The sequence below is a fragment of the Brachypodium distachyon genome, chromosome 1 (genome assembly GCF_000005505.3).
Source record: "Brachypodium distachyon strain Bd21 chromosome 1, Brachypodium_distachyon_v3.0, whole genome shotgun sequence".
Taxonomy (NCBI): Eukaryota; Viridiplantae; Streptophyta; class Magnoliopsida; order Poales; family Poaceae; genus Brachypodium; species Brachypodium distachyon.
In genome coordinates, this window is record NC_016131.3 from 13,526,959 (window position 1) to 13,544,120 (window position 17,162).

Here is a 17,162-nt window from a genome sequence, read left to right on the forward strand (position 1 = left end):
CAGGAAAGTTTGCCAAGTCTGGAAATGATCCTTTGAATTCTGTGGAAGTGCATGACATTGAAGATGAGGACACACCCGATGAAAGTGCTACTGAGGTTAATATGTCACCAAATCAAGGTGACACTTCTCAAACAAATCAAGGTGAGTCTTCTCATACCAAACTAGCACGGAAGAAGGCAAAGTTAGACCCAAAAGAAGAAGATCCTTTGCTGTCCACACTCAAGTTTGGCCTTGAAAGGGTTGCAACAGTGCTTGAGAAGAGTGGTAAAGATCCTAAGGCAATACCAGAAGGTCTTTGGGATGATTTAGCAAGTCTTCTAAAGGGTGACAATTTTCCTCGATTTATTAATGAGAGTCATCTTGCACGCTACTATTCCTATCTTGTTGACAAGCCGAGAACTGCATAGGCCTTTGTCACGCTTAGCACCAAAAACAAGTTGGTTTGGGTGGCAAAGTATGTCACGGACACCTTCGGTAGTATCTAGTATGGTTTGTAGACAAACCTTCTATGTGATGTATGGACACATTTCTATGGGCTGTTATTTTGAACATGTAAGGTGATGTTATTTTGGCTTTGTAAGATGATGTTGTTAGGGGGCTGATGTTAATTTGGACTTGTAAGTGATTGTTGTTAGGGGCTGATTTTATTTTGGACTTGTAAGGTGATGTTTGTTAGGAGCTACCTTTATTTTGGACTTGTATGCTGAAACTTTTATGTGAAATGATGTTGCTAGGGTCTGCCTTTATTTTGGACTTGTAAGGTGAAGTTTCTATGTGATATGAGCTGTTTTTCTCTACCTGTTTGCATATTATGCTTGATGTATTCTTATGAAAATTGTGATGTGGAAAATACAAAAGAAGTGCTGTCGAATTTTTTACTGATGTACAAAACATGTAAAATAGCTATTTCATGCACAGTACATAGGTAACCTCACCGGTGGTGATGCCATCCATACAATCTCATTCCATCTTTCCATCCATACACAAAATAGAACCATTTCATTCCGTTCGATCTTCCCAACCAAACAAGATTCACAGTCATTCCATCTCCTTAACCATACGCTGGAACCCAGTGGAATGGAACGGAACCATTCCATTCCACCCCACTCTGAAATGAAACACAGCCTAAGCTAGGAGCAGTCCACAACTCACAACACAAACCGCGTTGAGCAGCCGGCCGGCCGGCCGGCCACATGTAGTTAACTTTCGACAGGAAATTAACTTGAACAAACCTTCACTCATCGATCCAAATGTCGCCCTCCCGCAGTTCCACCTCTGAAAATTAAGAGTACATGGTGGTGATGCAGGCATTCCATGGCCTCTGCTTTCTTCCAACAATTAATCAGTCAACACCTTCTTTGACTTAATCCCTTCGTCCTCCTCTGTTTGGATTTGCCCAACAATTCTTTCTTGCTTTTTGTCGACGGAGACTCCTTCTTCCCTCTATGGAGCTTAACTGCACTTGTTTGTTCCCAATTCAGCAGCAGCAGCAGCAGCAGAGCAAAGCTTGGTGATCTAGGCTGCCATGGCGTCCACCATTGTTTCTTCCCTCGCCGTCTTCTTCTTCCTGCTGCTTCTGCTCGCGCTTGCGGTAGCGCAGCCGGCGGTGACGCCACCTCCGCTGCCTGACGACACGGCGGGCTGCAATGGCGTCCTGCTCACCTACACCCTCCAAGGCCGCGACAGGATCCGGCCGTTCGTCTCCCCGGCGGACGCCCAGTCCCAGCCCTACTCCTTCCGCGCCACCGCCACCGTCCTCAACTCCGGCGTCCGCCCGCTGGCCGCCGGCAGCTGGTCGCTCCTCCTCGCCTTCGCGCACCGCGAGGTCCTCGTCTCCGTCTCCGGCGCCGTCCTCACCTCTGGCGCCGACCTGCCCTTCAACACCACCACTGCAGAAGCCGGCGCGCTGACATCCTTCTCCGAGTCCCCGCAGCGGGACCTCCTCACGCCCATCGCCACGGCCGGCGACCTGGCCAGGATCCAAGCTACAGTGACCCTCGTCGGCACGCACTTCGCCGGGCCCGAGCCATTAACGCCGCCGCCGCTCCCGTCCAACATCTCCCTCCTCGCCGGCGGCGGCTACACCTGCTCCCCACCTGCCGTCAACAACGCCTCCCTCTCCACCTGCTGCGTTCCCGGCAACGATCCCATGGCGGCGCCGCCATTAGCGCCGCCCACCTCGACCCTCTCGCGCGGCGTGTCCGGCGACCTGGTGATCACCTACGACGTGCTTCAGGCGCACGAGAGCACCTACCTGGCGCTCGTCACGCTCGACAACGACGCGCCCATGGGGCGGCTGGACGGCTGGCGGCTGTCGTGGGAGTGGGCGCGCGGCGAGTTCGTGGGCGCCATGCGAGGCGCCCACCCGCTCGAGCTCGACGCCGGCGCCTGCGTCTACGGCGCGCAGGGGGAGCACTATAAAGACCTCGACTTCTTCTCCGGCGCCGTGCTCACCTGCGCCCGCCGCCCCGTCATCCTCGACCTCCCGCCCACGCGCCGCGACGACGCCGCCATGGGCAACATCGAGCACTGCTGCCGCAACGGCACGCTGCTGCCCAAGTCCATGGACGACGCGCCGGGGTCTTCGTCTTCTTCCTCGAGGTCGGCGTTCCAGATGGAGGTCTACAAGATGCCGCCGGACCTGAACAGGACGAGCCGCCCGCACCCGCCGGCAAGCTTCAGAATCTCCGGCTCTTCGCCATTAAACCCGGACTACACCTGCGGGCAGCCGGTGACGGTGCGCCCGTCAGAGTTCCCTGACCCTTCAGGGCTCGAGTCCACCACGCGCGCCATCGCCACGTGGCAGGCCAGCTGCAACATCACCGTCGACAATGGCTCCGGCGGCAAGCCGCCGCAATGCTGCGTGTCCTTCTCCGCCTTCTACAACGACTCCGTGATCCCCTGCAACACGTGCGCCTGCGGCTGCCCGGCGCCGGCGTCCTCCGCCTCCTGCAGCAGGACGGCGCCGGCGACGCTGCTGCCGCCGCACGCGCTGCTGATGCCGGCCGACAGGCGGGCCAAGGAAGCCCTCAAGTGGGCTAACGACGAGGACCTGCCATTGCCGGCAAACCCGCCGCCGTGCGGCGACATGTGCGGCGTGAGCGTGAACTGGCACGTGGCGACGGACGCCGAAGGCGGGTGGAGCGCCAGGGTGACGCTCTTCAACTGGGGCCCCGGCGCCGACATGCCGGACTGGTTCGCCGCCGTGGTCATGGACGATAAAGTTTACGCGGGCTTCGAGCAGGCGTATTCCTTCAACGGCACGGCGGTCGGGAACGGCACTGTCTTCTTGCGCGGCAGGGAAGGCTTCAACGAGTTGCTGCTCAGGGAGAGCAATATGAGCGGCGTCGACTACCCCGTGCCCGGGAAGCTGCAGTCCGTGCTGTCCTTCACCAAGAAGATCGACGGCGGCGGCGATATCGACGTGGTTGCGGGAGATGGCTTCCCGTCCAAGGTCTTCTTCAATGGCGAGGAGTGCGCCATGCCGCAGAGGATTCCGAGCAAGGGAGTTGGTGTTCGAGCCGGCATCAGTGGCAATGCTCTTCTGCTCTTGCTGCTCTGTTTGGTTTTGTCAATCTAGATGCTGAAAAAAAAAATAGAAAACAGGTAAACCATATGTACGTCTCAAGAAAACAACTAGAAAACAGGTAAACCAAATGTACGTCTTCGTGTGATGTTTTTTTCATCTTTTTGTGAGGGAATTCTCGCTTGAACATTTTTGATGAATTCTTCTTTGCTTTTTTTTTTAAAATAAATTCTTATTTGCTTTTTTTAGAGTAATTCTTCTTTGCTTTTTTTAGGGGAATTCTTCTTTGCTTTTTTTTTTGCAGCAAAGCACCTCATCCGGAATTAGGCCCTTATTAGAGCATGTACAATGCAAGATGTCTAGGTGGTTGTTTAGAAAAATTAACCGATTTTTGTTAAGCACTGATGGTTATTTAGACTAAGCAGATGCCTAACTTGGCACCTCCTCTATAGAAATAAGCACTGATGCTTAAAAAAGTGTTTGGTTTATTTTCGTAAGCACCTGTCTTAGCACCTTACATTGTAAATGTTCTTATTGGGCCGGTCCAAGTGACCTCTCTAGTCTTTTGCGTGAATAAATACACCACGCCTCTCTCCGAGGAAAAAAGAAAAGATCCCCACTTGACGCACGCCATGAGCACGATGCCGCCGCTCAGCCCGTCGCCGCCTCTCGCAACCGCTGCCTCGCCGACTCGACCACGCGGGTCACACGCCGCCACCGCCACCGCCCCCTCGCGGCGACTCCTCGGCATTACCGAGGTAGGGTTTCGGGGGTGCTGGACTCGTATCTTAGTTCTCTTGCATTGTGATCGTCTGAGTCCCTATTCTAACCACGTTTGGATTGACCGATTGAGTATGCAATTGTTCGTTGTGGTTTGATTTGGCCCTTCTTTGTAGAGAGGATCCACGGATACATCTACTGTTATGCGTGGCATTGCTGAAGACGCTCGCCGATCAGGAAGCCATGGAGAGGAACAACATAAAGACCGCTGGCACTAGAATCGACCAAACTGCAAAAGCATTGATCCACCAGGTGTATGTGCGTCTGCTGCCGAGGCTGCAGGAGGAATTGTATGACGTGCTCCAAGCTAAAATCAAAAGGCAGAATCGGCGAAGATTGTTTGTAATCTGGATCTTGAACAACTTTGTTCTACGAATGGTCATATGCTTCTTCATATTCATCATAGACCTCATCCGCAGTGGAGCTTAACAGAGAAAGGTATACCTTGTCTACTAAAGAGTTCTTATGGTTGCTAGAACATTTTTTACCTCTTATGTGTATGCATCGGCTTTCTTAGTGGGACTGATTGGTGTATTGTATCTGTTGGTATGCAGGGGATGCCATGATCCTGTAGTGATATGATCTTCTATGCGTATTTGACGCTGGATTTAAATTTATTGTTATCCTCTTTCATGAACAACCCTTCTTGAGGACAGCACAAACTGAGGTTCAGCGAGCTTCATGTATCTTTATCTTTATCATCATACTCTATAGAAGAGTCAAGTGGCGGTGGTCCGTCACGTCCTCCTATTGTAAAAAAAAGTCTTAATCTACTGCCTTGAAATATATCTATTGTTCTGTTAAACCTTGAGCACCAAACAACAAACGACGCTCTCATATTTCACTATTCAAATTCTGTTTTTAGCATGGCTTACTCTCAGCTGTTTTATCACTATTCTATTTACGAGTTGAATTTTCTCCTTTCTAATTTCTGCGCTGCTATGTGAATCAAAGATGCTCGAACAACTGTTGGCCCCGGCTTGAGGATCTTTTCTGACTCTACACGTAATTCACTCAACTATCCCTGGAGTTCCTTTGAAAGTCGTAAGTACATCGGAATCATGCCCTTCCTACTCAGGAACGGGAGTAAAGCAGTAAGCATCCGGTAAAAAGCTGAGTAGGTTTCGTGTAGACTTGAATCTGGAGAGTAGATTATGCTAGATCTTGGAATTGAGAACAAATGCCTTACACTGCACTGCATGCGAAAATATTTGCCAAAATTTGTGGTTAGCAAGCCAGACACAAGGACATTTGTGTATATACATTTAAACTTAAAGAAACTCCACTCCTGTTAGCCTTAGGCTCCTCTGAATTTGAATGGCAAAAGTGTCACCGTTGGACTTGAGCTTTTTTTAAATTCGCGTACAACCTGTGCAGCACCTTGTAATGAGACTCTTCTTAGAGATAAAAAAAACCATGTGAAAATTGAGTAGGTAAAGCACTGAAAATTCTTAGAGACATGATTTGAAGTGCCACTATGGATCAAGATTCAAGGGATGCACTGTTTCACCATTATAGCTTCACCAAGCTGCTGCTTCATTGAGAAGTCTGCACGTTTTGTTGGCCACTACTTCTAGAGTTAATAAGGGCTACCACGGGACAGCCGAAAACATGATTCTTGATCAAAGATTTCAGAGTCTGTATTAAAACCAGTAAACACGAAAGTTAGGGGCACAAACTAGCGTGCCCAGCTGGAAGTTACTGCTCGTTCGCTGATTTAGTGCTGGTAGAGAGGCCCACCCCACGCGTTATCAAGCCGTGTGCTGATTGGAAAAACCTTGCCCACTTCACTCTCATCTCCTCTCTTCCCCAGGACGCCACCCCTCTCCCGTATCTCACCCCTGTCCCTCTTCTTCTAACCCATGAAATAACGAGGTGATGATGATTCAAAGGCGTGTGGCGGCGGTATGACCAGGGCCAGGTGGAGCCAAGGGAGGAGCAGGTGATCGGCAGGAAGGAGAAGACGGATGTGTCATGCTCGACATGCCTCGATGTGGTGACCGTTGGTGTGAACAGATCCATGGCTGGGCTATGTTGCGGCCTCAAGGTCACAGCCTCAATGCAGGGGGCGGCAGTAGCGATAGCTTACTCAGCTGACTGTGTACGGCACGGCTATGACCTCTCGTTTCTCACCCTCTCGCCGACGGCACATCTGTGGCAGCAGCTGCCTCAACTCCATAGCGACGGCGGCTGCAGTCCCAAGTCGAAACAGTGTTCGGAACATGGAGGAAGGCCAGTTAGGGAGCACTGTGTCTGTGGAAGAGCGCGGCACTTGGCTCGACATTGTTCGAGAAAGCTTGCTGACGGTTTAGGGTTTCATTACAGCCTCCTCCTCTCCGATTGCAAGCCCGATCTGCTCGGATTCGGGGTCCACTTCATCGGGTTAATCGGGATGTGCAGGGTGGAGCAGATGATATGGATAAGGGAAAGAATTGGCTTTTCATGCTGAAACTGGTGGCACATGCTACAGCCTCTAGGTAACTTCCATCAAACATGTGTTACTAATATAAGATATAACTATTCCATTTGTTAGATTTGATTGATGTGGTAACGGAAACTCTCACTTTGTAGGTATCAGCCGTTGAGGGATTTGATTAATGTGGTAACGGAAACTCTCACTTTGTAGGTATCAGCCGTTGAGGAAGAACAACTTAAGATGTTTATTTCCCAACTTTCTCAAGACAGGCTAGATATAATTTTCAGATGCTGTATATGAATTTAATATGCATAATTGCATAGCTTCCCAACTTACAATATTATCCACTAAGCACTTACTTTGCCTCATACAGAAAAAGGGCCATTGCTTACTTGATCTATGTTGTAAGAACAATGGTTTTCGTAAGTCTATATGTTTTAAGAACCAGAAGTCTATATGTTTTGACGCACTATAGTTCAGTATACTTATTCAGTTTGTCAGTTTGAAACTTTAGTGAACCAATATAATTTTTTTGGGGTCAATGTTCTGCAATTCTTAGTAACTATGTTCTTTATTTTTCAGTGTGGACAAGAGAATACAGATGGCGTCTTGAGTCAAACATGTGTATCGTCGTTTCGGGGAGTGAATGAAAAACTCGAGCATGTACGCCTGCAACTCCTGAACTGCCGGTTTGCCAGTGGGGTTTCCCTTGACGATGTGGTGCATTTGGAGAGCAATCTGGGTCTGCTCAAGCTTGTGTTTCTATCTTATGCTTCATAGGTACATGCTTTATCTGAACTGGAGTTTCCACGGCAATGCTATCAGAAATCTGTTCTAATTCTGAACCATGTATTGATAAGTATACTGAATCCGCAACTTTAACCATCTACTAAGTAACCTGATGCTGCTCCTAGGACTTGTTTAGAAAAAACAATAATGAGAGAAAGTGACTGCAAGTAGGTTGATTGGCATTGTTAATGATGCAACAGCTTGGCTGGCTCTACAAAATCAGACATGATGAAATATGTTAATGGTGAAGAGGAACACAAAGACTTGCTGGATATATAGAGGGTGAAAACTGGGTGGTGAGTCACTTTCCCTCCGAAACTGCAGTTTGGATTTTTGAAAGCGCCTTGTAGAGAGCCTACAAAGGAGCAGTAGTGCAGGGAAAAAGAAGCAGAAAAGTGGGGAGCCCTGCCATCTGCTCGGCTACAATGAAAGGTGGTAATTTCCTGACCAACATGATGGTTGTTTCCACTGAATAATTTCTTTGTACTGAGATTTTGCAACTTAATTAGTTAGCGAAATGCCAATTAAGATTCCAGGTCAATCTAAATTTGTGTAGTTCGCGTGAATAATAATATGAAACCACATTTTACCTTGATTACTAATGCAGGCTACTATATATCATGTTCTAAATGATTTTAACTGGAAAACTCTCTACTGCAAATTAAATAGGTGCTTTGCATAACAGGAGTATTTCACACAGTCTTTTGGAACTTTAGTCCAAAATTTATACAAGACCGACATGTGTGATTATGCTGAAATGGCGTGTTTTCCCCCCAGATGACAACATTTTTTTTCTTTGGATTGCATGAGCAGGTGATTGCTTGTTATGGAAGCAGTCAGGTCATAGTTGTTCCTATGGCCATGGGAAAACCAAATCACATGAATAGTCAGGTCTAAACAAAAATATTGAACTGCAACAAAAAATATACCATACAATATTCAAGTACCAGGTTTACCGTATCAATTTTCCTCAAGTTCAAACTCTGATGTCAATTGCGTCTTTGAATGTCTACTGTTTGATTTTTTTACCAGGGAGAAGTGCTTCACCGGCCCGCCGGTTTCTTCTTGCCAAGATGAGGATTCCGAGGACAGGGTTGGCCCTGATTTCTTCTTCTTGCCAAGATGATGAGGGCCCGAGGACGGGGTTGGCCCGGTAGAACAGCAAAGGTTGTTTTCCTGTTGTAAATCTTTTGGCTCATGGTTGTTTTGGACGACCTGTATTTAACAGCTTTACATGAATCTTGGCTCATGGTTGTTTTGAGTTATCTGATTGTTAGTCTTGAACAATTTGTTTGCGATTAATTATATATAATATATGTATGTACGTACATGTGACGAGATTCAAGTTTAAAAATCTGCAAGCTCTAAATTATCAACTGTAACCCAACTGGATTCCTTAGCTTCCCGTATGTATTCTGATCCTAAATTCTTGACTTAAATTGTCCAAACATGGATGTATTTATTCTCAAAAAGTGTCTAGATACATGTAATAATTCGACAACAATTTAGGATGGGAGGGAGTATAATTCAACGAATGCATGTATTCTCCGGACTAACATAGATATGGTAAAAGAAAAAAAGAAACCTCTGGTTTACGTATTTCTGCTTCATTCCGTCTTTCTGATTTACTAGAATATAATATTACCTCCCCCAAATTGGCATCTCAGCAGGACGGCAAAACCCCAATCCCCCCCCACACCCATTTCAGCACGACAGCAAAAATCCCAATCCCCCGAATCCCACAAGGAAAATCCGGCGGGGCGGGATGGTGTACCACCGCGCCACCCTCTTCAAGCCCGCTGATGGGAGCCCGCGCATGCTCCGTCTCGGCATCTATGGCGACGACGACTACCCCGAGATGTTGGCGGAGCTGCTTGTGGGCCAGCACGGCGAGCCTCCAATGCTCAACGTCGTCTTCCTCGACCCAGACCGGTACATCACGCCCCCACGCATCACCTACCCCGCCGACGCGGTTGCCGCCATCCGCGACGAGTCCGGCGACCGGATTCCGTACTACGTCGAGCCGGATGTCCTTGCGGCTATCCTCGCCCTTCCGGTTCGCGACGACCAGGCGCCACCGCCTCGCGAGACCGCGGTTCCTCCATGCAGCAGCACGCCACCTCCACTACATCGCCTCCCCGGAACGGTCCCCATCCCCATCCCGCCTCCTCCTAACCGGGATCATCCTCTCCCCCGTAACCGCTTGGCTTGTGGAGACCCCGTCGGGAATCACTTTCACTTTGACCCACTCGGTGTTGGTCACGATGATTACCGGGACTTGGAAGCCGGTATCGGTGCTGAGCATACACAGGGAAGAGCGTTGGCTCAGTGCTGCAATAGAGCGAGTAGTGGGTCCATTTGGTGGCTGTCACGAGACACAGAAGATTGCTGCATGCGCATTGCGTATGCTTGCTGCTCTACCTCCAATACATCAGCACGATATCATCTGTGATCTGCAAGAAATAGCTAGGAGGAGGAACCGTAGGCACAGGGCTCGAGGGGAGAGAATGTGGAGGTCTTTCTTTGCTTCTGTTGTCGTGTCAGCATCGTCACACACGATCTTGTACTTTCTAGCAACATCCCTCAAGTACGAGGTTCAAGGAAACAAAGCAGATAAGGACATGGTGTTTTGGGCTATCCAGATGATTGTAGCCCCATTTCTGTCCTGTATGGTGGTGTCGATGGTCAGGATGCTGGTCATGGAAAAAGAGATAGACCTGGTTGAGTTCAATGCAAATGAGGCAGCTAATTTGTGGCTCAATACATTGTCCAAGGCTGCGTTTTTTGCGATTAAAGAATTCCCAGCACATGGCCTTCTTATGTATGCACACATTGCGTCTTTTGCAGTAGAATTTTGCTCAGCTCTATACTTGGCAATGGTGAGAGGGTTCTGGAACCCTGATGTTCCAGACATCTAGGGGGTATTTGTTTCATGGCCCTGGGTTGGATAGGAAATAGCAATCTGTTGACAAGAATGGACGAAGGTATGGTCAGCTTACTTATCTTCCCCTCCTGTTTTCGACCATGGCGCATTCTGCATCATACATATTATTTTGTAATTCTGCTGATCATGTTAGCACTGGTACCCCCTAGGAGGATAAAAACAAGAGCTAGTGTTAATATACTATTCATATCTGTTGCAACCTACTATTGGTGTTTTAGCAGCTTGCTTTGATCTGGAACTCCACCAAAGGACGTTAAGACTGCATTCTTGAATGGTACTTTGGAGGAAGAGATATATATGTCTCAACCTGATGGTTTTATCGAAAAGGGTAATCAGGGAAACCTGCATCATACATGTTACTCCCACTGGTAATTTGGAGGAGTATTTTGTAATTCTGCTGATCATGTTAGCACTGGTACCCACTAGGAGGATAAAAACAAGAGTTATTGTTAATATACTATTCATATCTGTTGCAATCTACTGATTGCATGGTAGCCCATTTGGAATCATTGGTCTGCAGGAGTTATCCATCCAGTACTGTGTCTATAATATATTTTTATCCTCTAATTGTTTCGTTGGTTTTTCTCTTTGCGGAAAGTTCCGTTCGCTGGTATGGTTAGGATGACACCAAGGAAACCATCATTCCATCTGCCGGCCTTGACTCATTTGATCTTATTGATCGTTGAGTATTTCATGAGCTTTGTTCATTCCCTCATCCACTTTTCTTCGAATTGCATTTATAACTTAATGTGAAGATGTACACTGTTCAGAAGTAAAAATCTTTAGGCACAATTCCTTGACCATGTTTTGTACTGTATACCTTTCTATCTTCACATTTGGTGCCTCAGCCCTTTGCGAACACTTTATTCTGTTTGTTCTTCTTGCTGACACTCTAACCTGGAAGAAGGTTGTATTGTGGTCCCCTGCTTTCAGCTATTCCACCCTAGAACATTGACAGGCCATTATCTCTTCCCTTTGAAGTAGCTCACAAAGTCTTTTTTTCAAACTCTTGAAGTCCCATCATTAACAATTCTCAGAGCAACTAACTCCCTCTCCAATTTCTTGATTTCCTTCCTGACTGAACAGTAAAGTGTACACGTCCTTCTAGTGCAGACCAAGTATTGCTGAGAGATGGACGATCCTTACTGTGTAAATGTCATGATTCTTCTACCATTTGAGTGTAATCTGGTGCTCTCATCCATGCCACCTCAAACTTGAAAGAGTGCTAAGCTGGTCGGCATGCAATCTGATCACCACCTGTCGCTACTGGATTAAGATCGCAAAATGACCGGATGATGTTGTTATGATGTTCTCAACTGTACAGCCGTCAAAAGTCTGCAAGAATTCACCATTCTCAATGGCACTGCCCTGCATTTTTTTTTACTCTGTGTCTCTTGGTTCAGTTCTTCCTTTTTCATCAGAAAATTCACCTCATCCTGTCCCTCGACGCTTTCAGAAATCTTTATTATCAGATATGTTAACAATGGCCACACTAACAACTTGGAATACATAGTTTGTGAATTTTAGCTGTTGCATCTATGCTCATGGATTTTAAATTTGTTATAAAAAATCAGGGGATCCATTTCTTATGTCCTATGTGGCAGTGGTATTTTTATCTCACGAAACAACCTTTTCCTTTGCAGTTGAAATATCAAGGTGTTTGAGGCAACTTCAGAGGTTCTAATGGAAGTGTTGATATGAGTTAATATAGGCATCTATTGCTTTAGCTCTATGGAAGTTTTTGTTGCTGTAGGGCATTGCTTTGATGGGTGACCGGTTAATTGCCAAACTGTAGAGATCTTGGGGCATGTTTTGCCGTTATTTTGCTGCTGCTGTAATAGGATGTTAGCCTGGTGGCTTAGACCTCTGATTTTGATGGAGACTTTGGGGTGTAAGAACCCGCACGGTGGGCCGGGGACTGGTTCCCTGTTTTCTAAAAACAAAAGGTTTGGCATGCTGTATGCAACTTAATTACCTTTTATATTTTTTAACTCTCACACTACAGAGTTGAAGGAATGTTGTTTTCTGCTTTGAAAATCTAGTTTCTTCCTGCTCTGGAAATTGGTCGGAGATATCAGATCACAACCAGTTCTCTCTTAAACTTCCTGACAGCAACAGCCATGCAAACTTCTAAAAGGACAAATAAGATACATGGAAAATCCGGAGGGACATTATGACAAATGACAAAGAATAGGGCATAGACAGAACATGAACATTGTCAGCTAGTACTTCTAAAAGGATAGATACTCTCTTAAGATCTACTAGGCAGTTGGTACTGTTCCATGTCTTAATCGTAGCTTTTTTTCCTCGCTATTTAACACATACATACAATCTGACGGTTTGATCTCCCTTAAGATCTGAAAGATGCAATGAAAAAAAAAGGTAATCTACCATGTCTTGTCAACAAAGAAGCAAGGACAACTCAAACTTAAATCTGTACACTCACAACTTCACAAAGGACCACTTCACAGTTTCAAAAATAGCTATCTTTCTATTCTGGATCTTATATATGACAGTTTCTGTACACACAGACATCAGTACACGCTGATGTCCAAATAAAAGCATGGTGAAACAGAGAAGAATCAGCGATTTATTATGGAATTACCAGAAGTGGCAGTTGGTTCCAGTTGCAGCTCTCAATCCAGCCGCCCAGTGTTTTCCTTCACAACAATTTGTTCACTGCTCCTCTGAACTCTCAACAAGATCTGCATACACAATCAAGATAGCTTATGCAAGGCCAAAAACTTCAGCCATGGTGGCATCATATACCACCGGAATCACACTGTTTGTAGCACCCACGAAAGCACCATTAGCATCTCGAATAACAGCCCCTGTCGATCCCTCTTCCAGGTCCCCAAGATGACAAGCATCAATAGTCAATTTTTGCATCCCTTCTGGTGGTCGCTGCATGTGGAATATTACTTCATGACCTTAAATTTGTTTGCTTCTTTCGGATCCATGTACAGAAACAGGGCCATTGCTTTTTCTTTTCCTTAAGTCTATGCCATTGCTTGCTGATTCAGCAAAAATGGGCCATTGCTTAAAGAACAATATGGTTTTCTTAAGTCTATGCCATTGCTTGCTAACTTAGCCCAACTTTGCCTTCTCTGCTAAAAGAAAAAGACCAATTTGCCTTACAGTCATCCATCCATCCCCGAAGCCGTTTGAGTTACCCCTGTGTGATGACCTGACTAACCAAATCAGCACAAATTGGATAATCTGGGGAATACCCTGGGCCCTGGTTGCGGCCGTCACTTATTATTGCGAAAGCAATGGCATCAACTTTGGTTCAAAACAAACCTAGTAAACAGTTGTTCGATCACCAGCAAAGATGACACATTCAAAGATGGACTAACCCTCATATACTCGGCTTTCTCAAAACAATACACACGATAAAATAGGCAGGTCATTTCTCCCTACGCAATAATGGTGTGGTACAATTCACATTGATCATAGTTTGCTAATACAAAAAACTTCAATTAGGATTGCACGTAGGCAACAAGCTGGTTAGCAGCCAGATAGTATAATTTATACCAGGCAGGGAATGTAGTTAGGTTCAACAAACAGTAATAACGGGATCACCAACAACTTATCATGATTTTTTTTTTCATTTTTCACCTACAAGCTGTAGAGCAGCTAGATCTTTTGCCTTCCATCGCGTCCTTCTTTTTTCGACACTCCAGACAGAGATAAGGGCCTCCCCAAGGCGTGTACGGGGAAGAGCAGTGGCTACCTCCATTCTCTGCCATCAAACCTTCGAATGGTTCTTGGTCCGCTTGGCAGATTGCGCAGCGAGAAGGTGGCGAAGCTGCTTTCAAGGATAGATTCCGACCCAACCTGCAAAACCAAGGCTTGGTGCTTAATGGTCTAGAAATGTGATCGAGCAAATGGGCCAAGTAATTACCGCTCAAAGTATCATTTATCCATAAACCTGAGAAGAGAGATTGGTGCACAGCATGACAGTGTAGGACATATGAATTCAGCTAAACATTCGTATCGCTTACCAGTTATAACTTATAGACAAAACGTGAGAAAGAATGTGCTGCCAAACTTGATTAGATGGTTAGAATTTGATTGGTCTACAGTCCTATAATTCTACATTCAATCTTTGACCTACAAAGCTAACAAAGGTGATGCAGTCTGTAAAAAAGAAGGCTTCAACAAATGATCCATAGGCATATTCTATTGCGATTAGCTATTCAAACAAAATTGAGGAAATGAATTACATATGCAAATAACAGAATAGATGTTCACTATCACGTGGCACCAATTACATATGGATGTCTGTGGAATGCCAAACTAGATTTTCACTGCACTGATTACTCTATTCACAGTCCATGTTTACTATAAGAAACATTCTGAACCAATAAAATACTTTGGTAGCAGCAAGTGTAGTAATACATGGTTGGAAGTAGAGAAGAAGCATATACACAAAAATAACCTTGCAAACAAATGCTGGTGCCAAGAGATTTAGAGGTTTTTTCTCACACAGAGAATGGACAAAATGCGAATTGTTACTTGATACGAAAAGGGAGATGTTGGCACCAAAATGGGAAATAGTGCATAAAAGAGTTACGTAAGCCATGAGAGATACAATAGGCTCATCACAAACGCTCTAAGAAATTAGAAAGAATGCCTACTAATCTTACATCTTACCATGCTACAGCAAAGATATGTGATCAAATTGGCAACAGGCATGACAGATGTTCAGTCAAAATTCACTAATATAGATAGCTTAATATATAAGAAAGCATGCAGAACTATTAGATGGCTATGATGGATCACCACAAATCACAATAGCAACTAGGGCGTACCTTTCTTCCAACATTGCAGAGCCTTCTTCAAATAACTCCTCCACGGAGCCAAAAGAGGCAGACTTGCCTCCAAACTTTCCAACTGAACTGTGTGACCTTCTACCAAAAAGAAGGGACTTGAGCTTGTTCTGGTTCCTCTTTGGGGATAACTGTGGCGATACCAAACGATCGGATGGGATGATGTCAACTACCACACAAGTAGTGTCATCTTTCAGCCCACATTTTTTCAGAGCTTGCTGCATAAATAGAAATGGATGTCAAGATTGTCGATTGAGACATCATGCCAATAGGCATGGAGGATCTAGGTACTGAAGTGCTGTTCGGTACATGCAGAGTTACCTTAACCACAAGCTTTGCAGCCAGTTCTGCGGGCAATCCCCGGCACGATTTTGCTGCTGCTTCATTGGATAGTGTGTCCCATATGCCATCTGATGCTATTATAAGCCTTCCTCCAACATTTGAGAGCTGGGGATACCAAATAGAAAGAAACAACTTTAACAACTCTGCCCCAGATGCATAACAGCCAAAGAACAACAGATTTCAAGCAAATTTATAATTCCTGCACACCTTCACTTGCTTCACATGTGGAACCGGCACAATGTACTCCCCGACATCCATGTCTCCAATGGATCTTGAGAGGCACAAGCCACCAGGCCAGCAACGAAGAGGCCCGACCTAAGACAAAACATTCACACCACAATGCATCATCGAAATGTATATGAAACCAAAATTCCCCTATAGTTCATTCTAAAACTCCAATTTTTGGGGAAGGGACTGTTCAGTCTAAATCGAGTTCCTACCTCCTGCCCGCCGAAGAGATTCAACCGGCCGACCTCCCCACCGCTCGCGGTGACACGCTCCCTCTCCTCGACATTCTCCTCCAGCCGGTGGTCCACGGTGAGCAGCTGCAGCTCGCCGCCCTGCGTGTCGAGAATGCACCGAGAGTCCCCGACAGACGCCACAGTCACCGTGAACCCATCTACGACCACCAGCGTCGCCGTCGTCCCGGACACCTCCCCTGAGTCAACACACAGCCGGTGATAATTTAGCCTCCAAACTCAACAAACGTGCTCTGAAACCGCCATTTCAGCAATACGATCCGGCCTCACCTTTGCGCTGGAACTCGATGTCGGCCTTGACAAATCCGGCGACGAGCGCGCGTGGCAGCGCCTGCAGCCATTCCTCGCGGCCGCCGATGTCCGGCGGCAGCGCGCTCATCACGTGCTCCAGCAGATGCTCCTTGCTGAACACCGCCGCGGACACCCCATTGTGGCCGTCGAACACCTGGCGCACAGATCCAGCGGAAACCCCCATCACATCACAAAATCCAACAGATCAACGGGGGAGAAGGTAAAGGAGCGAGGAGGCTTACGGCGAAGACTGAGAAGGCGGTGGAGGGGTCGCCGGGGACGCGGAGGCAGTCGGGCTTGACGAGGAAGTAGTCCTCGCCGCGCTTGGCGAAGCCGGCGTGGCCGTAGCGCAGCGCGGGGCGCTCGGAGCCCCCGGCGCGGAGCTCGCGCCCGATCAGCGTGGCCAGGGGCAGCGCCGGCGGCAGCCTAGCCTTCTCCCTCTCGGCGCCGGCCATCACCGCCGCCGCCGACTCCTTTTCCAAATTCCAACACAGCCGCACCTACCCACCTACTACCACCACCTACAGGCCAGCATTCCCCTCGGGAAAAGAAAAAAAAAAGCTCGCTCAATGACGTGTGGGGCAATGGCGATTGCGCGGCGGGGACTTGGGATCTGGGCTGGACGGCAGGCGCCGGCGAGAATCGGGCGGCGCGACGGGGAGGCACGAACTGGGATTTGGATTGCGTCCGCGGCGAGAAGTGAGATGAGATTACGAGAAGAGGAGGAGCAGAGGCTTATAAACCGGGAGGGAGGGCGAGTGGG

General features: G+C 47.1%; 2 protein-coding genes across 2 annotated transcripts; one reads left to right on the plus strand and one right to left on the minus strand.

Moving 5' to 3' along the window:
* Positions 1 to 1,327: 1,327 nt before the first annotated feature.
* Positions 1,328 to 3,767, plus strand: LOC100840674 (COBRA-like protein 7). The gene has a single exon (XM_003559706.2). The coding sequence runs from the start codon at positions 1,526 to 1,528 to the stop codon at positions 3,578 to 3,580; it is 2,055 nt and encodes a 684-aa protein (XP_003559754.1). The 5' UTR covers positions 1,328 to 1,525; the 3' UTR covers positions 3,581 to 3,767.
* A 10,035-nt stretch (positions 3,768 to 13,802) lies between these two features.
* LOC100843535 (probable protein phosphatase 2C 33) lies at positions 13,803 to 17,162 on the minus strand. Its single transcript, XM_003562362.4, has 7 exons — positions 16,642 to 17,162; positions 16,379 to 16,553; positions 16,070 to 16,287; positions 15,837 to 15,944; positions 15,609 to 15,734; positions 15,270 to 15,505; positions 13,803 to 14,292 (listed from the first exon to the last, which is right to left on the minus strand). Exons 1-7 carry the CDS (start codon positions 16,852 to 16,854, stop codon positions 14,070 to 14,072), a joined length of 1,299 nt encoding a protein of 432 aa, XP_003562410.1. The 5' UTR covers positions 16,855 to 17,162; the 3' UTR covers positions 13,803 to 14,069.